Genomic DNA, 24,126 nt, shown 5'->3' with positions numbered 1-24,126 from the left:
TTGCATCATTTAATTGTTAAAAATGCATAAAAGGTCTACATCAATGCCAATTTTCATCCCATATAGTATCAGTAGCTGACACGTGACTATAACAGCTGTCATCATTTTCAGCTGGGTTTATAGTGGAGCAAGTGGAACAACCTACAGCATCCCATTGCAGGGCTTAAAACCGACATGTTGAATTTCAGACCCCTTACCATCATGCCTCCCATTAGTTGATCCATGGAAGAGCACTGGTGTTGAAAGCCATGCAGCAGCTTGCAGCCCATTTGTCTGCTCTTCCAGCTATATGAAGTATATGTGAAGGCAAGTGGCTGTGTAAGGGGCAGGGTAGGAGAATTATGAACAAAAATAGGGAAAAACAGTTTAATGAGAAACAATACTTAAAATTGTCACAACCAAAACAATGTAAACCAACCTTTAATAAGACACAGTGAGGATTCTAAGCTTTATGACTTTGACCCATTGTATTGCATCAGTTGTCTCAGTTCAGAATTCAGCTTCCTCGCAGCTCCAAACCATAATCCCAGTCAAAATAACAGCTGTTAACTAAACAGCCGATAGAAAAAAATCCAGCTGTCTGAATTAAAGCTGTAAATTTAAAATTCCTTTATTCTGGCCAGTTTACTTATTTTAGGGTAAAGGCATAATTTTTATGCTTGCGTTTCTTTCAGGAACTGAAGAATTATCAAAAGAGAATGGCAAATGTCGATGGCATAAACTGTATTGTAATAATGTTATATTTCCCACCTCTCCAGCCTGTGCCTCAGAAAGTTCCAGGATTGAGGAAGAACCCTCAATGTCAAAGTTGGAAAAGAAGCTTGCCCACTGTCTGTCAAATGCCATCAAATCCTGAAACATTCAAAATGGACAGAAAGAGTAGAGCAAACAAATTGTTAAAGCTCCTACAACGCACCCTATTTCACAAGCAGCCTTTTTCAGTTCTTACTGAAAACATTACAAAATAAGATATCCATAACATGTTATATGTATAAACTCCTTATCCTTTTAAGTTATTATTCATAAGGATGGATATGGATTCTAAAATATTTATTATAACATTACCTCAGTAATCAAGACTTCCAGGGAGACAGGATCCAATTTGTTATAGGTCTGCCATAGCTCCTCGCTAGCATCAAACAACTACAATTGAAACAAAAAGACTGAAAACATTACACAAAGTAGACCATTTTTTAATACATTTCTTTAAGTTATGAAGAGGTATAAAAATGTCCATTTTATTAGAAACAATACATTAATTAGAGCCTTCCTGACAAATAGAATTATATGTGCACAATCAGTATTATAAATTAAAAAGTTCTCTTATCCTCACTTTAATGTTTATACATGCAAGTAACAACTCATACAAGAAAGTGAACTTAGATGGTTCTCACCTAACGGGCACCTTTTTAAAGTCCCCCAATGGTGGATTTGCAGTTGGTGGGGGATGGTGGTGATGGCAGGGCTGGGGTGGGTGGGGGGAATGAATTCCCCAGTTGGCCTTCCCACCAGCCTCCAACCTGTCTGCAATTTTACCAGGGGCAGGCAAGGCCTAGAGCAGGCTCGCCTGACCTTGTACAAATTGCGGCTCTTTCCCGCTGGCCTCAATTTTGAGGCTGGCAGGAAGAGTTGAGAGGCCGGAGGGAGGGATGGGGGGTACTTCAAGCCCAGCAGGTTGCCCTGCTCTGGCCTCAGGCAGGAAAGGGGAGAGGGCACATCCATTAAGGTCCCCTTTCCACATCGGGCTTCACCCCACTAAGGTCCGCACCCCCACAGGTACTCTCTTCTTCCTGGGCCTCCTCGCCATCACTCCCATTCCCCTCTCCACACCCCCTTCAGCCAGCAGCTCCCCAGGCTTACCTGATCCTGGACTCGTATTTCGATTCAGAGGGCTGCTTGTCGTCCCAGTCTGGACCACCATTGCTGGTAGCACCCGAGTGTAGGGCGAAAGTCCCATCTCCAGCCAGTTAACGCTCTTTGGAATGAGAAATGGCTGGAGGGCTGCTGGGATTGGCGAGGATGCATTCCCCGCCAACTCTTAGGGTGGTGGAATGGGAAATCTCCTTTTCCGAAAAATACCGCCCAACATGGTTTAACTGTTACTTGGACCACGGATTATGATATATCTCAGAAAATATGTATTTTGTTCTTTGGATGGAAAATTATGTGATTAACATGGACTTTGTGCAATTTTAATTCGTTCTTCACATTCAGTGACTACTGAAAAAAATTATGACTTGATGAAAACATGAAGATAGGTTATTCCATAGTTAATCTCGTATTGAAATTGGAAATAATCTATGTATTTCACAATAACGTGTCTGTCTTTTGTGACATCTATTAGTTTCATTAAAGTTTTTACTTTAATCTCTCCCAATAATCTGGGTTTGGATTCCCATGTATTCTGCAGTATACTTAATTGGTCAGGGTGCATCAGTACTTGTCAGCAGACTGATGGGATATCTTTCTTTATTTTCTACCCATAGTTTCAGTTCAATAGTTTATTTCAAGTCAACTTTGAAAAACAAAAATATGTTGAATTTTGAAACCAACTAAGTATCTAATTTGTGCTTGATTAAGTTAGGAAAGGTACATGCTAATTGCTCACACCACTGTGAATGCCTATAAGACAAAGGATGTGTGCCTTTCCTCACTTTAAATTTTTTAAACTTTATATAGTTGAAAATTGAAAGCAAACAAAGCCTGTAAGGTAAACAGATAGGTAGGGATGATTGAAACAGGTTGAGTAATGGAGGACTGTTACCATCCTGGATTGAAGCAAGTAGGAGTTAGATGAATGGTTAGACTAAGTTGAGTGACAGCAAAGCAAGTGGGAGGTAAGGACATAAGAGTTCAGCTGGCAGCTCAGAGAAAAGGTCAGGACAGTGCAAGTGAAAATGTAGGGAGGAACATTAATGATTGGGAGAATACATTGGATACAGAGTTGCAGAGAGCCATATTTTCTCCACAGCCTCTATCCCAAATGCAGCCCGACAATGATCAATCCTTTCCTCACAATCCCAACTGAAGGAAGAGAGAAGCAAAAGGTTGAGAGTGAAGAGAAGAAAAACGAGCAAAAAAGACAGAAACAGCACAATGCCAGTGGAGAGAACTATAGCAGAGGCCGTTTTCTCTGAATTACCATGTATAATGCCACAGGTTAATTATATTCAATACCTTGCATTTGTGTACATTTCCTCTCAACAGTTTACCAATTATAAACTGCAATGTCCACACTTAGAATAGAAATTTCCTCTAAAAATGTCATAATTACACCCTCTCACTACCTATTACTGTTGCTGCAATAGTGCCCCAGTTCCTCATGAGCTAGTACCACAAAGAAATTCTTATGTTCTAAACATCTCCACTTATCTCCCTAAACTGCCAGCAATATTGCTATTTACATAGAATTACACAAAACATACAGTGCAGAAATAGACCATTTGGCCCAAATAGTTCACACTGGTGTTCATACTCCACTCATGCCTCATTCCATCCTTCCTTACCTAACTCCATCATCATATTCTGTTTGCCCTGGTATGCTTATCCAACCTCTTCTGAAGTGCATCCATACTATTTGCCTCAACTTCTACCTGTGGTAGTGAGTTCCACATTCTCATCACTCTGTGTAAACAGTTTCCTTATGAATTCCCTATCTGAGTTTTCTTTGGCAACTATCTTGTATTGCTGGCCTCCAGCTTTGCTCTTTCACAAAAGTGGGAACACTCACTGTGTCTACCCTATCACAATTTTCCTACTTGTTAAGACCGCTATTATGTCACACCTCAGCCTCCTCTGTCAAGGGAAAATAGAAACCCAAGCAGTTCATCCTTTCCTGATAGGTATAATCTCAGTCTGCGGCCATCTTTATAGATCTTCTTTGCATTCTCTCCAGTGCCCTTATATTATTTTTAAAATATGGAGACCAGCACAGTTCACAATATTCCAGATGTAATCCAACCAAAATTCAACAGCAGTTTAGGATAATTTATTTACTTTTCAATTCCAATACTCTAGAAATAAACCCCAGTACTTAAATTGCTTTAGATATGGCCTTCTAACTTGCTTCGCAACTTTTAATGGTTTGTGTACTTATCGTCCCAGATCTCTTTGCTTCTCTATCCCTAATTTAAAGTCTGCTCTTCAAAGCTTGTGGGGCTAGGTCAATTTTCTTAATGAAATTTAATGCTTCACACTTATCCATGTTGAAAGTTTAGTTTGCCAAATATATGCTCAATCTTTTAGATTAATATATTATAATTAGCTGTAGTCCACCTCAGTACTGACTATCCCTTCCAATTTTGTCTGTCTGCAGAGAGAAAGGGAGAATGGCAGGGTCAGGTGGAAAAAGACAGAGCAAGAAAAAGCGCAAGCAAGAACGAACAGCGGGATGGAGCGGGAGAGAGCAAGAGCAAGAAGGTGGAGTCAGTGGGAGACAATAATAGGGGGTGGTCATCGGGGAGAGGGTTGTTTGGGGTCAGCAAGTCAGATGAATCGGCTGGAAAAGGGCAGAGGAGTGGCTGTTAAGAAGGATGGCCGGGAGAGCGGGGTTGAGTGCGCGGAGTTGGGGGGGGGGGGGGGTGTGGAAAGAGCGGGGGCACGTACTGCAGGGGTGAAGATTGGGGTTACTCGCACGTGGGGGCGGGGGAGCAGAGAGAGAGAGACAGAGAGAGAGAGGAAGAGAGGGCACGCGACAGAGAGAGAGAGGAAGAGAGGGCACGCGACAGAGAGAGAGAGATGGAACGAGAGGGCACGCGACAGAGAGAGAGAGGAAGAGAGGGCACGCGACAGAGAGAGAGAGGAAGAGAGGGCACGCGACAGAGAGAGAGAGGAAGAGAGGGCACACGACAGAGAGAGAGAGGAAGAGAGGGCACGCGACAGAGAGAGAGATGGAACGAGAGGGCACGCGACAGAGAGAGAGAGGAAGAGAGGGAACGCGACAGAGAGAGAGAGAGAGAGGAAGAGAGGGCACGCGACAGAGAGAGAGAGAGGAAGAGAGGGCACGCGACAGAGAGAGAGAGGAAGAGAGGGCACGCGACAGAGAGAGAGAGGAAGAGAGGGCACGCGACAGAGAGAGGAAGAGAGGACACGCGACAGAGAGAGAGAGGAAGAGAGGGCACGCGACAGAGAGAGAGAGAGAGAGAGGAAGAGAGGGCACGCGACAGAGAGAGAGAGAGGAAGAGAGGGCACGCGACAGAGAGAGAGAGGAAGAGAGGGCACGCGACAGAGAGAGAGAGGAAGAGAGGGCACGCGACAGAGAGAGAGAGAGGAAGAGAGGGCACGCGACAGAGAGAGAGAGAGAGGAAGAGAGGGCACGCGACAGAGAGAGAGAGAGGAAGAGAGGGCACGCGACAGAGAGAGAGAGAGGAAGAGAGGGCACGCGACAGAGAGAGAGAGAGGAAGAGAGGGCACGCGACAGAGAGAGAGGAAGAGAGGGCACGCGACAGAGAGAGAGGAAGAGAGGGCACGCGACAGAGAGAGAGAGAGAGGAAGAGAGGGCACGCGACAGAGAGAGAGAGACAGCGGAAGAGAGGGCACACGACAGAGAGAGAGAGGAAGAGAGGGCACGCGACAGAGAGAGAGGAAGAGAGGGCACGCGACAGAGAGAGAGGGGAAGAGAGGGCACGCGACAGAGAGAGAGAGAGGAAGAGAGGGCACACGACAGAGAGAGAGAGAGAGGAAGAGAGGGCACGCGACAGAGAGAGAGAGGAAGAGAGGGCACGCGACAGAGAGAGAGAGAGAGGAAGAGAGGGCACGCGACAGAGAGAGAGAGAGAGGAAGAGAGGGCACGCGACAGAGGGAGAGAGGAAGAGAGGGCACGCGACAGAGAGAGGGAGAGAGGAAGAGAGGGCTCGACAGAGAGAGAGAGAGAGAGAGAGAGGAAGAGAGGGCACACGGCAGAGAGAGAGAGGAAGAGAGGGCACGCGACAGAGAGAGAGGAAGAGAGGGCACGCGACAGAGAGAGAGGGGAAGAGAGGGCACGCGACAGAGAGAGAGAGAGAGGAAGAGAGGGCACGCGACAGAGAGAGAGAGAGAGGAAGAGAGGGCACGCGACAGAGAGAGAGAGAGAGGAAGAGAGGGCACGCGACAGAGAGAGAGAGAGAGGAAGAGAGGGCACGCGACAGAGGGAGAGAGGAAGAGAGGGCACGCGACAGAGAGAGGGAGAGAGGAAGAGAGGGCTCGACAGAGAGAGAGAGAGAGAGAGAGAGGAAGAGAGGGCACACGGCAGAGAGAGAGAGGAAGAGAGGGCACGCGACAGAGAGAGAGAGAGGAAGAGAGGGGACGCGACAGAGAGAGAGAGAGAGGAAGAGAGGGCACGCGACAGAGGGAGAGAGGAAGAGAGGGCACGCGACAGAGAGAGGGAGAGAGGAAGAGAGGGCTCGACAGAGAGAGAGAGAGAGAGAGAGAGAGAGGAAGAGAGGGCACACGGCAGAGAGAGAGAGGAAGAGAGGGCACGCGACAGAGAGAGAGAGAGAGGAAGAGAGGGCACGCGACAGAGAGAGAGGGGAAGAGAGGGCACGCGACAGAGAGAGAGAGAGGAAGAGAGGGCACGCGACAGAGAGAGAGAGGAAGAGAGGGCACGCGACAGAGAGAGAGAGAGAGGAAGAGAGGGCACGCGACAGAGAGAGAGGGGAAGAGAGGGCACGCGACAGAGAGAGAGAGAGGAAGAGAGGGCACGCGACAGAGAGAGAGAGGAAGAGAGGGCACGCGACAGAGAGAGAGAGAGGAAGAGAGGGCACGCGACAGAGAGAGAGAGGAAGAGAGGGCACGCGACAGAGAGAGAGGGGAAGAGAGGGCATGCGACAGAGAGAGAGGGGAAGAGAGGGCACGCGACAGAGAGAGAGGGGAAGAGAGGGCACGCGACAGAGAGAGAGGGGAAGAGAGGGCACGCGACAGAGAGAGAGGGGAAGAGAGGGCACGCGACAGAGAGAGAGGGGAAGAGAGGGCACGCGACAGAGAGAGAGGGGGAGGGCACGCGACAGAGAGAGAGGGGAAGAGAGGGCACGCGACAGAGAGAGAGGGGAAGAGAGGGCACGCGACAGAGAGACAGGCTGACAGGTAGGGAGGGTGTGGGGGGCAGCAGACAGATGGGAAAGAACGGGGTAGACAAACAGAGTTGAACCCAAGACATTAATGTCAATTAGAAATAGTTTTGACAGCTTGCAATGCATCAAACATCTACAGCTCAGTTTCTTAGTACTTGTGGGACAAAATGCATCTATCTCTACAATGTTTTGATTCTTGAGTGTTTTAACATGTACAACGTCAATCATTAATAATCGTTCATGACTTTTGCCTGCTTAGCCCTGTTTTTGGAAACTTTTCATATGAGCTTGTCAAATTTTAATTTTAACATTAGTATATAGCTGCATTTTACAACACTTGCATAAAATTAAATTAAATACCTCATGTTTCATTGTAAAAAATTCCCCTCCTCCAATTCCTTCCAGAGCAAATGCTTGTACAATGGGCCACTTCTCAACAATGAACATGTCAAACTTCTGAACATGGCCTAAAAATAGCAATGGGCACAGAACGATAAGCACAATGAGGTGATCGAAAAACAAAATAACAAATCCATTAAGTGAATAGAATGTAATACATAATGAGGTGCCATAATTTCACCAGCAAATAGACCAAGTAGGACAAGAAAGAAATGATCCCAGGCTTAAGAGTACAGATATATTAACCTTATACTCTGTTAGCTTTAAAAATCTATCAACCTCATGCAATTCAATATGTATGGCCAAATGTCAGCAACAAATGGAACAAACTTGCCAGTTTTTTTGCACCTTAATATGTATACCCACCAAATCTCTCACAGCTCATTTCTAATTGAATAGTCCAGATAGCAAGAGTCACATCCAAAGTAATTTAGTCTGTAAAGTGCTTCAACATGGTTCATCTTTAAATGCTAGTATAAACATCAAGGGTGGCAGAACAATACATTAATTAAAAAATGAAGTAATAACAAAATAATCTACTGACTGCTTCATGAGAACAGAGAACCAAATAAATCTAAGATGGTGACGTGGATCAAGAGAAAGCGAAGTTCATCAAAATAAGTGAAAAATCTAAACTGAAAACATGCAGAAGTACCACAGCCAGCATTCAGCAGAATGCATCCCCAATTCCGAATGGGTCAGATTTCCAGTGTTCACTTTACCAGCAGAGAGGGGTCAGGTACAAACCAAGATAAATTGTTTTATACTCCTAGCCTGAATATCTTTGCTCAAAACATTTAACATAGCAGGGATACAAAGAAGAGACATTAAAGGTCAAGGATAATGAAGCAAAGCTTAATTATTTTGCACTATGTTTATAATTTTCAAAAACAGTTTTTGATTTACCCTGAAAGCTGTAAGGAACTCTAATGCGATAACAATCTCGCACCATATCCACAAAGCTGGTAATTTTAAACTCCTCTGCCGCCTCTTCATCTTCATACTGAAGAAAGAATTTTAAACCCAGTTAATTGCCGAGTATAAAATTTTGTTCATGTTATGAATAATCTTATAAAAATTTATGTATTGAACTAGTAAGCTAAATATCTTGAGCAGAACCCACAAACCAGTGACCTTCCCAACCTAGACAGACAAGGGCAAGGGTCGCTTGGGAATACTGTCAGCTCCCAGTTCTTCTCCAAGTCACACAGCATCCTGACTTTAAAATGCATCACTGCTTATTCATCATCACTTGACAAAACCCTAGACCTCCATACTCAATAGCATTGTGGGAGAACCTTCACCACATGAACAGTAACAATCCAAGATGGCAGCCCACCACCACTTTCTCAAGAATGACCAGCGATGGGCAATAAATGCTGGCCTTGTCAGTGATGCCCATTTCCTGAGGATATCCATTTTAAAAACACATTTTTTTGCTATTTTATGGACCAGCTAAATTACGATCACGGAAAGCCAACATGGACTCCACCAACTAATGACATCCTCCTGTACTGTAACCATTCTATGATTCTATTCATAGTCATAGAATCATTACAGTACAGGAGGCCATTTAGCCCATCAAGTTCATACTGATTCTGTAGAACAATCCTGTCATTCCAATCCCATCTCTCTCCATGGCCCTGCAAGTTTATTTCCCCCAAGTGCCCATTTAATTTCCTTTTGAAATCATTCAACATCCCTGCTTCCACCACCCTCCAACACAATGGGGAGATGGTGGCATAGTGGCATCATCACTGAACTAGGCCCAGGCTAATACCGGAGGGACATGGGTTCAAATACAGCAGCTGGTGGAATTTAAATTCAATTAATAAATCTAGAATTGTAAAGCCAGTCTCAGTATTGGTGACCATGAAACTATCATAAAAACCAAGAAATCTACCATCCTTATCCTTACTGCACGTGACCCCAGACCCACAGCAATGTGGGTGACTCTTAACTGCCATCTGAAACGACCTAGCAAGCCACTCAGTTCAAGGGCAATTAGGGATGGGCAACAAATGCTGGTCAGTGATGCCCACATCCCATGAAAGAATAAAGAAAAAGTTCTTCCACCACCCCACCTCCCCCACCCCCATCTTTTGTCCAAAGCCTTAAATCTGTGTCCCATTGCCTTTGTACAATCCGCTAATGGGGACAGCATTTCTTTGTCTGTCCTATCTAAACCAGTCATAATCTTGCACACCTCTACCAAATCTCCCTGTCTCCTCTGTTGCAAGGAGAACAAACCCAGCTTCTCCAAACTAACCCTGAAATTAAAATGGGTCTATTAAGGTCATAAAGATGCATTGCTAAGCCTTCCGATTCAATTAAAGGTCAGTTTTTCTGAGATAGAACCTCAAGTCAATTTTCTCAAAGAACATTTTATAAAAAAGATAAATTCCTGAAATTAACATTTTTTGTTGAAATATTTTTAAAATCCTTAAGAGTAACATAGGATTCTTGATAGATAACTACAATATGACAAACTCAATTCAAAACTTGTGTACATTAATAGATGTGCACTGGTTTTTATTAAAAGTTGAATGATGGGTTGTTTTACAGCACCCATATTCTACTAGGCATTACGTCATAAGCCACAAGTAAAAAGAGGCCAAGTTCAATCAAATGTTTATGTTTAATAAGTGATTTTAGCAAATTAGAATGTTTTCACCCGTTGCAGGGTACAAATTTTTTTTATTTATTCTTTCACAGGATGTTAATATCATTGACTAAGCCAGCATTTACTGCCTCTTTCCATGCACCCTCGAGGTGGTGATGGTGAGCCGCCTTCTTGAACTGCTGCAGTCCTTGTGGTTAGGTACACCCACAATGCTGTAGGAAGGGAACTCTAGAATTTTGACCCAGTGACAGAGAAGGAGCAGTGAGAGAGTTCCAAGTCAGGATGGTATGTGGCTTGGAGGAGAACTTGCAGGTGGTGGCGTTTCCTTGCATCTGCTGTCCTTGTACTTCTAGGTGTCACAGCTCTTTGAGGCTGCTTTGCAACTATTTCCAAGTGTGATGTCAGGTTGTGTTAGATGTATTACATTTCCACCTTTCCCATCAGAATATTTCTCATCAAATTTCTCAATAAATCAGCTGTCTTTCTTTGTGACAGGAATATGGTAGTATGGAATACATAATTTATTATTCTCCTGGGAAGAAAAAGCTCTTTTTAGCTGGGGTATCCCATTAAGGGATAAGAAAATATTTCAGAGACCACTCAGCTTTGCATAGGTGCGCTCATATTACCATAATCCAAGGCTAGAGATATGTTTATTATTATAATAGCAGATTGTAGCGAAGTTATCGTGAAATACATGTCGAGTATCCGTTATCCAAAATCCTCGGGGCCGATCGCCTTTTGGATTTCAGATAATTTCAGTTTTTGGACACTGCATATAAACTTACATTACAATAGCCTAAGCCTAGACTAGCTACAATCTAAAGTAAATAAAATGGCTAGAAAAGTATGATGCATCACTGAATGATAAATACAGGGTACCTGTAATAAGCTCCCACTTGTGGCACCATCTACAATTCTGCTTGAGGAGAGGGTTAAGAGTGTTGGTGTGCAGACAAACAACTAGGCTTCCTGTTTCTAAAGGTTGGGTGCGGTTGGCAAGGTCAGGGGCTTCCCACGCTAAAGGTCAGGTGCAGTCAGCGAGGTTCATGTTGGCTCGGGCCAGGGACTTCCTGCACTAAAGGTCGGGTACAGTTGGCGAGGTTAGTGTTGGCTCAGGATGTTTCAGCTCAGGTTATATCAGCTCAGGTTAGGGATTTCCCACGCTAAAGGTCAATGAGGTTCAAAAAAAGTGCAGTTTTTGGATGTGTTCAGTTTTCGGGTGACTCTGTTTATGGATAAAAGGAGAACCGGTGGATGTACTAAACTTAGATTTCCAGATGGCATTTGATAAAAGTGCCACATCAAAGGTTATTGCAGAAAATAAAAGCTCATGGTGTAGGGAGTAACATATTGGCATGGAGAGAAGATTGGCTAGCTAACAGGAAACAGAGTAGGCATAAATGGATCTTCTTCTGGTTGGCAGGATGTGAAGAGTGGTGTGCCACAGGGATCAGTGCTGGGGCTTCAACTTTTTACAATTCATATAAATAACTTGGATAAAGCGACCGAAGGAATGGCTGCTAACTTCACTGAGAACACAAAGTTAAGAAAGTAATTCGTGAAGAGGACATAAGTGGGCTACAAAGGGACATAGATGGGATAAGTGGGTGGGCAAAGATCTGGCAAATGGAGTATAATGTGGGCAAATGTGGCAGGAAGAATAAAAAGGAAGCTTATTATCTAAATAATGAGAGATTGTAGAGCTCTGAGATCCAGAGGGATCTGGGTTTCTTAGTGCATGAAACACAAAAGGCTAGTATGCAGGTACAGCAAGTCATCAGGAAAGCTAATAAAAGGTTATCATTTATTGAGAGAGGAATTGGTTACAAAAGTGGGAGGTTATGCTTCAGTTGTACAGAGCACTGGTGAGACCACATCTGGAGTATTGTGTGCAGTACTGGTCTCCTTATTTAAGGAAAGATATAAATGCGTTGGAAGCAGTTTGCAGAAAGTTTACTAGACTAATACCAGGAATGGGCAGGTTGTCTTATGAGGAAAGTATGGGCAGGTTAGGCTTGTATCAACTGGAATTTAAAAGAGCAAGAGGCGACTTGATTGAAACCTTTAAAAAGGTCCTCAAGGGTCTTGACAAGCTACATGTACAGAGGATGTTTCCTGTTGTGGGAGAATCTAGAACTAGGGGGCAGAGATGGGGAGAAAAATATTTTCTCTGAGGGTAATGAGTCTTTGGAACTCTCTTCCTCGAAAGGCAGTGGAAGCAGAGTTTGAATATTCTTACGGCAGATCTAGATAGATTCTTGATTAACAAGGTGGTGAAAGGTTATCGGGGGTAGGCAGGAATGTGGAGTTGAAGTTACAATCAGATAAGCCATGATCTTATTGAATGGCGGAGCAGGCTCAAGGGGCCACCTGGCCTACTTCTGCTCCTAATTCGTATCTTCGCGTGCTGTTCTAAGAAAGTGTGCTGAAGTGTGGAAGTGAAATAAAAACAACATCTGCAACAATATTAATTTGGGAAGAGATTAGCAAGATATTTCCCTAATATTTTCTTTTAAAATAAACTTCTCCCTATGAACTTTCACTTCATAAATAAATGTGTTTAGCTCTTCTTCCAGAGAGGAACTGTAAAGGCACAACTGTTTTGATGAACATGCAAGTTGTTTATATCAACAACACAGCATGGCAGGCATATGGGAAGGTGGTCTTATCAAAAAGCAAAACAAATTTCAAAATAAATTCAGCAATAGGTTATGCACTGACAAGAAACTAGGCTAAACATGTGCCCACTTATGTAAGGACCAGCCGTCAGGTTAACTGTTAGCTTCCCGTCTGAACATTGTGATAAATAACTGGAAGATCTCTCTCCAACATTTGTGTAATTTTAAAGTAGTAACTTGGACACAAAAGAAACACGCACTCCTCACTCCAGGGCAAGTACCTCACACACTTGAGATGATTCCAAAACATAGCTCAATTTTTATTGAGAACTTCAGCTGTTTTTTGGGAGGGAAATGGTCAAAATATACAGTCCACTGGATAAACTGCAAAATATATGTTTGGCATTAAATATTTCAAATTTCAGTCAAAATTTTAAAAATATGCTCCAAGATACAATGAGGTGTTGTGCTGCTTGGAATTTTTATTTTTGGATTGCATAATACTTTGCATTTTATTGCTAAAATAGCTTGATACTTACTATTTTGATATTGTAGAAAGTTATTACTTTGTTTTTGAAATGTCACTATGAAAATGGTGTATGTGAACTGTAAATAATTGCCATTTTGGTTAACTGTGCCTTTTATTGAGGTTATTATTGTCTTTGAGGTTGTACATGCAAAGATAAATCTGATTTTAATTGATTTTCTCCAGTTCTGCCTTAGCTTGTTGGATTAATTGTAAAAATAAAAACTGATGGGAACAATCAAAAATTTAAGAACATCTGGAAAATTTTCAGTTTAATATTGACAAATAAAAATTCACCTGAAGGATGAGCACAAATGCAATTTTGAAAAAAGTATCTTTGCATTTCATTTGTATATCATCGAGAAATATGGTTGTCTCTTTGAGCCCTACTCTGAATAAATATTAAGCACTTAAATAGTTTTGAAAACATTTGGACAAACAAAAAATGTTACAAAAATGAAGAAAAAGTCTCCAACTCTTTTTAACAACTGGTTTGAACATTTCAGATTGAAATTTTCTGCCCTTTTTAGTATTCTTTATTGGATAGGTTTTCCCTGCTGGGCCAGATATTCACTTCTTGTAAAAATTTAAATTATTCAAAGTGTAAAACGAGAGCACCAAGTTCATCATCAAAGGAACAGCAAGTGCACTATTATTTGATTTTTGAAATATACTTGTGGATCTCCCTAGTTCTGCTCATGGCAAGTTGAAGAAATCATGCTTTGAAAAGGGCGGACAGGTGCAATATGCTATACAGAGCACACTTTATTACTCTGCTACTAAATTGTATGTAAGGCTACACAAGTGTAATTGTTCTACATTGTAGAAACCGATAATTGAGCCATACCCAATGTTTAAAATTTCTAACTGCTTTGCCACAAAATCTAATTTTTAAATAAACTGGAGGCAAGGCCAAGTTTAAATAAACAGGTCGACATCAATCAGAATGTTAAAGAATGGGAAGTACTGGTCAGTTTAAAGTGCAAGAAAGGAGTGGCACCCAGAGTCTAATCAGTTTTCTTCTTTCTTTAAGATTAGTTTTTCATACGTAACAATGGCAAGTACATGTGGCAAGATCCTGCTTCCACTAGATTACTGTTAGATCTCACTTGGCATGAGTGAAAATAAGTTAGAACATATGGGGCTGAATATTATGGGGGGGTGGGGGCAGGGGAAAAAGAGGGAGACAGGCAGCTCAGCCCCCTGGAGGCAAAGTTGGCATGGAGCTGACCCACTCTACGCCAACCCACCCCACTGCAGACAAGCTAAACAAGGGCCAAGTGGGACTTCTACCCCTCCTTGGGGAGGAAGTCCCACCCTCAGGAGCTACCAGCCAATCCAACTGGCCAATAGCGCCATCAGTCCCTCAGCACCAAAGGCGCACTGGTGGGCGCTGCAGGGAGTGCAACTGGGAGCAAGGAAAAGGATCAATGGATACCTGGAAATAGGCAAATCTGGGGTTTTGGTTGTGGCGGGTTTGGGCAGGTTAGGAAGGTGGTGGTGGATTTAAGGTTGCAGACAGGTAGGAAGAAGGGGGGTCCTATCTTACGGGGCCACCCCCCGATCCTCAAAGGGCAGTCCCTAAAGAAAGAACAGCCCCTTCCTTCCTGCCCTTTGAAGAAGTTATTTTAAAAAAGCCAGGCTGGCCACTCCCAACTGCTCACGGTCAAACGTTTTATGGTGTGGGCAGCATATTATTGAGGTCAATTAACTTGGTAACAAGCCTAGCTGACCCTTGATTATCTATTTAAATATGGCAGGATATTATGGGGGTGAGCTCAGGGATGGATGGGAAGTTGGTGGGGTGGGCATCCGCCCTATTTTACCTGCCTCCCCTGCAGAAAACACACCAGACAGGGGCATGCAAAATACAGCCCATGGTCTCTCTTACCCATTTCAGCTTTCTTAATGTTACTGCTTCTCCATCACTCTGCTCCTGCTTCTATTTCACTTCTGTCTCTAACCTCTTCTGCTACTCTTTCGTATTTTGCCTTTTTGGTAGGAATTGGGGGAGTGGCAAAGGAGGAAGGCCATAGTGCATAATAGATGAAGGGGGCAAGGCATGTCATGGGAGGGAGCAGGTCAGGGAAACATGTGTGTGTGTGTGAGATGGTGAAGGTGCTAGCCAGGAGGACCAGAGTATCCTTTGGGATAATGGGTTGCAAGGCCACAGAATCTTCTGAGACAAAAACACAGAGGATACTAGGAGGCAAAGTAGTGCAGCAGATAGATGCAAACACACCACCTAGAAGCTCCCCTCTCCAAGTCACTCACCATTCTGACTTGGAAATATTCCTTCCCATTCCTTCACGGTCACTGGGTCAAAATCCTGGAACTCCCTTCCTACAGCACTGTGGGTATACCCACACCACGTGGGCGGCAGCAGTTCAAGACGACAGCTCACCACCACCTTCTCAAGGGCAACTAGGGATGAGCAATAAATGCTGGCCCAGACAGTGAAGTCCACATCCCATGAATTAATTTTTTTAAATACTGGCATCTAGCCAGTATGGCAATAATGAAAACCAACATGGGAATGGTACCAGCAGAAAACAACACAAGGAAAAAAAAAAATCTCCCTCACCTTGGCTGGATGTCTGTTCCCACAACCCAAATCTCATCTCTACCCCTTCTTCCCAAACTCTCTCTCTCCCAACCCAGGTATGCTTCCTTCCATCCCTTCTCGCGGGTACTGCGTTCATCATTATTCCCATCCCATTGACTCTCATCAACTGCGTCAGCCTCACCCCTTCCCACCACCATTTACAACAGGAAGGGCAAAGTGGTGCAGTGCAATGCACTAAGTCAGTTGATGAGCAGGTGACCTAGGTTTCAAGGCACAACAGCAAGGATGAATAGATCCAGCAATGCAGAAGCAGACAGTAATACAGAAGCATACAGTAATAAACTGTTATATGGTTCCTTATACATGGGGGAGGGGGGAAATGGCGTAGTGGTATTGTCACTGGACTAGTAATCCAGAGACCCAGGGTAATGTACTGGGAACCCAGGTTCGAATACCACCATGACAGATGGTAGAATTTGAACTCAACAAACATCTGGAATTAACACCATTGCCAATTGTCGTAAAAACCCATCCAGTTCACTAATGTCCTTTATGAAGGGAAATCTGTCCTGCTTTCACACTGAGGATACCCTAAATGAGATAGATTTCAAACAGATCTATTAACTCAAGGCTGTGCATCCATGAGGAGCTGTGGGCTATCAGCAGAAATGAAAACAAAACAACAATCTGTAACCTCATGGCCTGACATATCCCCCACTCTACCATTGCTACCAAGTCAAGGGCTCAACCCTGGTTCAATGAAGAGTGCAGGAGGGCATGCCAGGGGCAGCACCAAGCAAACATAAAAATGAGGTGTCAACCTGGTGATGCTGTAACACAGGACTACTTGCATGCCAAACAGCATAAGTAGCAAGCGATAGAGCTAAACGATTCCACAACCAACAAATCAGATCTAAGCTCTGCCGTCCTGCCTAATCCAATCATGAACAGTGAAGGACAATTAAACAACTCACTGGAGGGGGAGGCTCCACAAATATCCCCATCCTCAATGATGGGGGAGCCCAGCAAATCAGTGCAAAAGATATGGCATTACAACAATCTTCAGTCAGAAGTGCCAAGTAGATGATCCAACTTGGTCTCCTCCGGAGGTCCCCAGCATCACCTTCCGCCAATCTGATTCACTCCACGTGATATCAAGAAATGGCTGAAGGCACTGGATAGTGCAAAGGTTACGAGCCCTGACAATATTCTGGCAATATAAGATTTGTGCTCCAGAACTTGCCACGCCCCTATCAAGCTTTTCCAGCACGGCTACAACACTGGCAACGAGGAAAATTGCCCAGATACGTCCTGTACACAAAAAGCAGGACAAATCCAACCCAGTCAATTACCTCCCCATCAGTTTACTCTCAATATTCGGTAAAGTGATGGAAGAGGTCATCAACAGTGCTATCAAGTGGCACTTGCATAGCAACAATCTGCTCACTGACACTCAGTTGGGTTTTCACAGGGCCACTCAACTCCTGATCTCATTACAGCCTTTGGTTCAAGCATTAAAAAAGAGCTGAACTCCACAGGTGAGGAGAGAGTGACTGTCCTTGACATCAAGGCAGCATTTGACCGAGTGTGGCATCAAGAAGCCCTAGCAAAACTGAACTCAATGGGAATCAGGGGGAAAACTCTCCATTGGTCGGAGTCATACTTAGCACAAAGGAAGATGGTTATGGTTGTAGGAAATCTATCATCTCAATTCTAGGACATCACTGCAGGAGTTCCTCAGGCTAGTGTCCTAGGCCCAAACATCTTCAGTTGCTTTATCAATGACCTTCCTTCCATGATAAAAATGCTGCATTTGACCTCTTCAGTTAGATTTTCATATTGATCACTGAAAAAATAAATCTCCAAAGGACACCTTTATGATAAACCTTAGATATTTCCTCAGCTGGAATATTCTGATATGTTATGCTTTTACAACTTACTTCTTTTTCTGTCAAACAGTGCAAGCGTAGATTTCTCCAGTACGCTACATAAGGCAGGAGATAGTTATAATTTATAGGGTTGCAGTACACATGAACACTTTCTGGCTTGATTAACAGAATTACATCTGAAATAGAAAGGGGACAAAATAACAATGTTTTAAACTGTCATTATTTCATAGTAAGACATAAAAGAAGCTATGATCAACTGACATTTAGCAATCAACAAACTCAATAACCATCTTGCAATCCTGCCTTTGACAAGGACATAGGACTGAATGGTCTTCAATGTGTACAGATATTAAAAAAAGCTCGACATCATGTCAGACTAGTAACAGAAACAAAAAAAATCAGTCTTTGTAACATTTCTAAAAATAAATATTTATGCTGTAACATGAAACATATAACATACTTTTCAAATATCACCGCAGTAGTTGAAAACTTCCGAGATATCAGATAGCTTCAAATGACAGTGACCTTGCAAAGCACAAACAGTTTAGAAACAGGAGTCTGTGGGAAATGTAGTGCTGGCATAGGAGCAATAGCAGATAGGAGCCACTACATTGGAAGATACTTCTGATGTGAAATTTGTATCATGTTATGACACAGCAAGTTGGTAAAGGCTGAGTTGTTTAAATCCTAGAGGGACACTTCAACAACTGTCAGCATCTATATTTTCCAACTGGTATGTTTGAGATGCAGCTCTGAATTCAGGAATAAGACCACCGAGTCTAGAGACGCTTTTTATATGAAACTAAATTAAACGTTTATTAATTTACAACAAATTAAACATATACGCATGTCTACAAATTACTACCATAATAACTTTTAAACAAATCCCCAAATTAATCATTCCCAGGTAAATCTTCACCAAGCCAACAATAATCCATAGACTTTAAGCAAACACCAGGCAAAGCACATTTGACCTTACAAATTCAAAAGAGGTTCCTTGCAATTTGGTTCCTTTGCAGGCACAGTTGTAGGCTTACAGACTGGTTAGATCTTAAATGCCTCTGCCTTAGACACACATAAACTCCTTTCTGTTTATACCTAGTTTTTCCTTTGAATGTAAATTTCCCATTGTATTACTAGGTTTTTAATTTAATCTCTTCCAACAACAGCATCCTTTGATTCCACCAATTTTATTAGTCAGCTGAAAAAGGTATACACATTGCTTGGTGTCTTCTAGCTAGGTGCAAGATTTCACCCCTTCTTTTGAATGTTTTATTCAACAAATGCAAATTTACACTTGACCTTCTATGCTCCTTACTGTTTATCCGATTAACATCTCAAACTGCAATACATCAAAGCACTCAGACTAGCTGGCTTTAATCCAATTACGACACACAGTCAAACACAGACACAGGCCCCACTACAATTCCATTTTAAAAATAATTCCGAATAATATTATAGACATTAGTATCTCTTCATGAAAATCAGATGTTTTCTGATTAATAATAATAGCTTCCCACTGTGGTAATTTGGATTAAACATACTGAGAATAGGTGCTTGAAAAAATTAAAAGATACATTTTATTTTGTTCTTAACCAATTCTTCCGCAACCAAAATTTAAAAACGCAAGGCCACACCAAACCAATACAAGTTGTCTTGGAGAATGCAGTTGCAGGATTTGCACATAATTGGATCTTAACTGTGTTAATCCAAGGGGGCTTCCCCATTATTTTATTTTTCAAACTGGATTATTGAAGGGAAAAAAAAATGGTAGTTTCAAAGAACATCACTACAGGAGGTTTGCAGGAAAGCATCCTAGGCCCAACCATCTGTTTCATCCATGACTTTCCCACCATCATAAGGTCAGAAGTCATGATTATAGACAATGTTCAGCTCCATTCACAATTCCTCAGGCAACGAAGCAGTCTGGGCCCACATATAGCAAGACTTGGATGACACCCAGCCTTGACCTGATAAGTGGAAGCAACATTTGCACCACACGGTGCTAGGAAATGGCCATCTCCAGCAAACAGGATCCAACCACCTTCCCATGACACTCAGTCACATCACTGTCACTAAATCTTCCACTATAAACAACCTAAGGGATTTCCATTACCAGGAGCTTAACCAGGCTAGCCACGCGTACGACAGCAGGTCAGAGGCTGTGTATCCTGCAAGGTGTGACTCAGTTCCGGCTCTCCAAAATCTCTCCACCACTAACAAGGCACAAGTCAAATCTGTGACAGAACGCTATCCATTTGCCACTTAGATGGGCGCTGCTGCAACAACACCCAAAAAGCTAAATGGCGTGCAGGACAAAACAGCCCACTTCATCAGCAGCCCAGTCATCCATTCTCTCCATCACTGATGCACTGTAGCTGTATAGGACACCCTACAACAACTCGCCAAAACTTATTTAACATCTCTACAAGCTAGAAGGACAAAGGGAGCAGGAACACTCACTTCCACATCCTGACATGAAAATCTCGTTCCTTCATCGTCCCTGGGTCAAAACTCTAACTATCCAGCAGGACAGAGAGCGTGCTTTCACTACTTGCATTGCAGCAGCTCAAGGAGGTGGCTCACTATCCACCTTCTCAAGGACTAGAGATGGCCAATAAATACTGTCACTGCCAATGACAACCATATTCTGAGAATAAATTTTTAAAACAAACTATGTAACTTCAGTCTGCTGTGGATCAGGTGAAAGGGCAATTTTCTGTGTTAGTTTCCCCCTCACTGCCCTTCTGTGCAACAACATTAATGCATACATGAATTTTCATGCGATTAGTATGTGTGTCCCGGACATACTTCCTATGGCTCACATTCAAATTTGCTATACCTTGCATTTGTTTTAGTTAATATTCCTTCCAGGTGTCAACGTTAGTGCTGTTTCCTCTTTACTTCATCTCTACCAAAAAGACCACAAGGTCGTGGATTTACAAAGTCCTATCACTGTGCTTTGCATCTGTATTGCCATTCAGTCCCTAATACAATTCCTCTGATTTTGCTTCTTCCTACAAAAGAATAAAGGAACTGCAATGTATCGCTACAGCAGCACATTTCCTCTCATTTTTTTTCTTTCCACTGCCAGGCCCCTTTGCCATCCACAGGGCTGAGGTATATACTACGTTTTCCATATCATCTGAACAGCATATCTAAAAGTTCAGGGTGAAAAGCCATCTCATTATTATCTCGCAGAATTGGTGCCATTTAATCGGGAGTTCAGCATGACATACCTAGCTGCATGTTACCAATCAGCAATGCAAATCTTTCAAAGTGGCCCTGAACAAAGTTACAGACGGAGACTGTGGGCCTTGATAAAAAGTTGATTTACCCTTTGCACTGCAAATCCTGCCTTACACCTGTGTCAGACACAGGCTGTCTTTGGCCAGACCCTGGGATGTGGGAGGGGCAGGGGGAGATCTGGTTAGAGGCCAGTTACGTTTTGTTTAAAGTAGTTAAAGGTTGAGGTTCAAGACACCTGCTTTTGGAATAAAGCCACAAGATTCTACAGGTAAATATGAGGTACCTGTGAACTAACAGACAAATTGTGGTCTAACACACCAGACTACAGGACTCAGATGCAACCAAGACAGACTCCATGGATTTCTCAAGAACCTACCCAGACATCAGTAAACACCAAGTCAAACAATCTCATTGAAACTCTTTCGCACAAGGGATTCCTAGCTTCACCTTCCAAGATCTCTCCTTAGAATTCTCTCCAAAAATCACTCCCACTCAGACGGCTTTAAATATGGCCCACCTCACAGGGTTTCAATCTCACCTTCCCAAATTCCATCTTCCCTGGATTCCAGAGTAGAATCAACGCCAGCTCACAAGCACGCTTGCAGATCTATGGCTGTAGCAAACAGAACACCACTGCTCCAATGGCCATCTTCACTTCAAGCCTGCTCCCCGCAGCTCTTTCTTTAACTCAACTGAGACCTGTTTGTGTCCCTTTTGTCTCTGTGGCACTTGTGAGCTGGCAGGCCACCGAAACTGAATGCCTCCAGAAGAATTGTTCATTGACCCTTGAACTGATCTTGGGACCTATCAAAACACTCCCCAAGCGTTCCACCTTGTTACTAGGCAGGAACCAATGCACCAGGGTGTTCCAATGCTTGTTACCTTAAATGTTACAATCTCCACAGACTGCTAATTTAATACCCAAGCACACACAGATCAATGGATTTCATGACACCTTTTCCCTTGGAAGAAAGCTTCACCAGTGAAGGCTCCTTTACAATGGCTTTACAGTTTCTTTGCAAGAAGTACTTAACCCATAACCTTTAACAAACAGCTTATCACATATTATACCGATAAACTTCATTTTGTTTCAGTTACACGTCATATTATACAATTCACAAAGGTTTAACCAAAACAAACGTCAATACATTTAACAAGTAGGATTAGCAGGATTTAGACGTCACAGAGTTATCATAACTCAGAATGCCTTTTCTCCAACATCCTTTCTTTAAACTCTGGAAAGAGCACCTGTGACGGCATTCTCCTTTCCAGCAACATTTTCACGTTGAAGGGCTGTAGCATTAACTTCCAGTGGAACAGCCGAAGATTCATCATGCAAAGCCTCTCCAAAAGCACCAGGGGATTATGATCAGTATAAATTAATGTCTCTCCTGGATTATTTGAAAGGTATACTTCAAAATGGCAAACAGCTAACACTAGGCTTAACGCTTCCTTCTCAATGATTGAATATTTTTGTTCACTCAAAGTTTCCTCAAGAAGTAACTGATGGGACGCTATGCTCATGTCAACCTCTTGCAGCAGCACTGCGCCCACGCCTACGTCACCGACGTCAACAGCTGCTTTGAAAGGCCTACTAAAATCTGGAGCAGCCAAAACCAGTTCACTCATTAATATGGCCTTCATCCTTTCAAAGGCAGTTTAACAAGATTCAGTCCAGGTAAACCTCATGCTTTTCTTCAGCGAACTGGTCAGAGAAGCAACTACAACACAAAAATTCGGTACAAAATTCATGTAAAATGCAGCCATTCCCAAGAACTGCAAGATTTCTATTTTTGTTTTAGGAATGGGGAAGTCTCTTATGGTTTTAACTTTAGCCTGTCAAGGCAGCACTTTACCTACCCCACGTCATGTTTTAGATACAATAAACATAATGAGAGAAGAGGTGCTGGAGGAGACTGGCATCGTTAAAGGTGGGTAAATCACCAGGGTTGGATATTAAAGGAAGACAGGAGGGAAATAGCAGATGCTCTGAGGTTTATTTTCCATTCTTCACTGGATACAGGTGAGGTACCAGAGGATTGGAGGTCTGCGCACGTTGTACCAATATTTAAAAAAGGTGCAAGGGATAGGCCAGAAAATTATAGGCTGGTCAATCTAACTTAGGTGGTGGGCAAATTATTGGAATCAATTCTGAGACACAGGATAAACTGTCACTCCGAAAGGCATGGATTGACCAGGGATAGTTCATATGGTTTTGTTAGAGGAAGGTCATGTCTTACTAACTTAGTAGAATTTTTTTTTAGGAAGTAACAAGGAGGATTGATGAGGGTAATGCAGTGGATATTGTTTACATGGATTTCAGTAAGGCATTTGACAAGGTCACACATGGCAGACTGGTCAGAAAAATGAGATCTCATGGGATACAGGGGAATGTGGCGGGTTGGATCCAAAATAGGCTCAGCGACAGGAACCAAGATATGGTTCCAAACCAAGTTTGGTTCAGTGGGTGGAAAAATAGCAAATGGAATTCAATCTGGAAAAATGTGAGGTAATACATTTAGGAAAGGCAAACAAAGCAAGGGAATACTCAGTAAACAGGAGGATATTGAGAGGAGTTGAGGCAGTCAGGAGAGCGAAAACAGCGTGCAAGGAGGCAGTCAGGATAGCGAAAACAGCGCGAGTCCTAAAACACAACTGTGTAATTAAGAAACGGATAACTTTTAGTTATATTTGTGAGTGGTACTAGCATTTAATAAGCACAGTAAATAGAATACATAGGAATTATTCTAAATTAATTCAGAAAATATTTAAAATAAATTAGTAAATAAATACTGTAGTAAACGTTTTATATAAAGTTTAAGGGTATGTCAGTACAACTCAGCTATGTGGAATCTGCATCTTGCGGGATATGGTAAGCTGTGCAGGCACAAAATTTCCCTTGATAACTGCACCTGCAGCAAATGTCACCAGCTGCATAAACTTGTGCTCTGAGCTGCAGAGATCGAGCGGCAGCTGGAATCAACGTGGTGCATCTGCAAGGATGAGGATTACGTGAATAGCACTTTGAGAGGTGGTCACACCACAGCTAAGAAGTGCACAGGCAGAGAGAGAATGGGTGACCACCATAGTATCTAAGAGAAACAGGAAGGTAGTGCAGGAATCCTGAGGTAATTTTGCTCTCTAACCACTTTTCCATTTTAGGTACTGGTGAGCGAGATGGTTCCTCAGAGGACTGTGGCAAGAGCT

At 42.9% G+C, this 24,126-nt stretch overlaps 1 protein-coding gene across 3 annotated transcripts in view; it reads right to left on the bottom strand.

Moving 5' to 3' along the window:
• Window positions 1–24,126, bottom strand: part of dnaaf9 (dynein axonemal assembly factor 9) — a 253,896-nt gene that overhangs the window by 188,808 nt on the left and 40,962 nt on the right. Inside the window, exons 5-10 of one of the 3 annotated variants that reach the window (XM_078554544.1) lie at window positions 17,722–17,846; window positions 8,352–8,448; window positions 7,407–7,513; window positions 1,066–1,143; window positions 751–852; window positions 198–314 (exon numbers count right to left, since the gene is read on the bottom strand). In XM_078554544.1, coding sequence (XP_078410670.1) covers window positions 198–314; window positions 751–852; window positions 1,066–1,143; window positions 7,407–7,513; window positions 8,352–8,448; window positions 17,722–17,846 — 626 coding nt within the window. Of the gene's footprint in view, window positions 1–197; window positions 315–750; window positions 853–1,065; window positions 1,144–7,406; window positions 7,514–8,351; window positions 8,449–17,721; window positions 17,847–24,126 lie in introns of those variants that run through there. The other 2 variants (XM_078554554.1, XM_078554564.1) reach the window with 2 other exon arrangements.

The sequence above is a fragment of the Cetorhinus maximus genome, chromosome 1 (genome assembly GCF_964194155.1).
Source record: "Cetorhinus maximus chromosome 1, sCetMax3.hap1.1, whole genome shotgun sequence".
In the NCBI taxonomy this organism is placed as follows: domain Eukaryota; kingdom Metazoa; phylum Chordata; class Chondrichthyes; order Lamniformes; family Cetorhinidae; genus Cetorhinus; species Cetorhinus maximus.
This window is presented reverse-complemented; position numbering and strand designations above follow the sequence as displayed.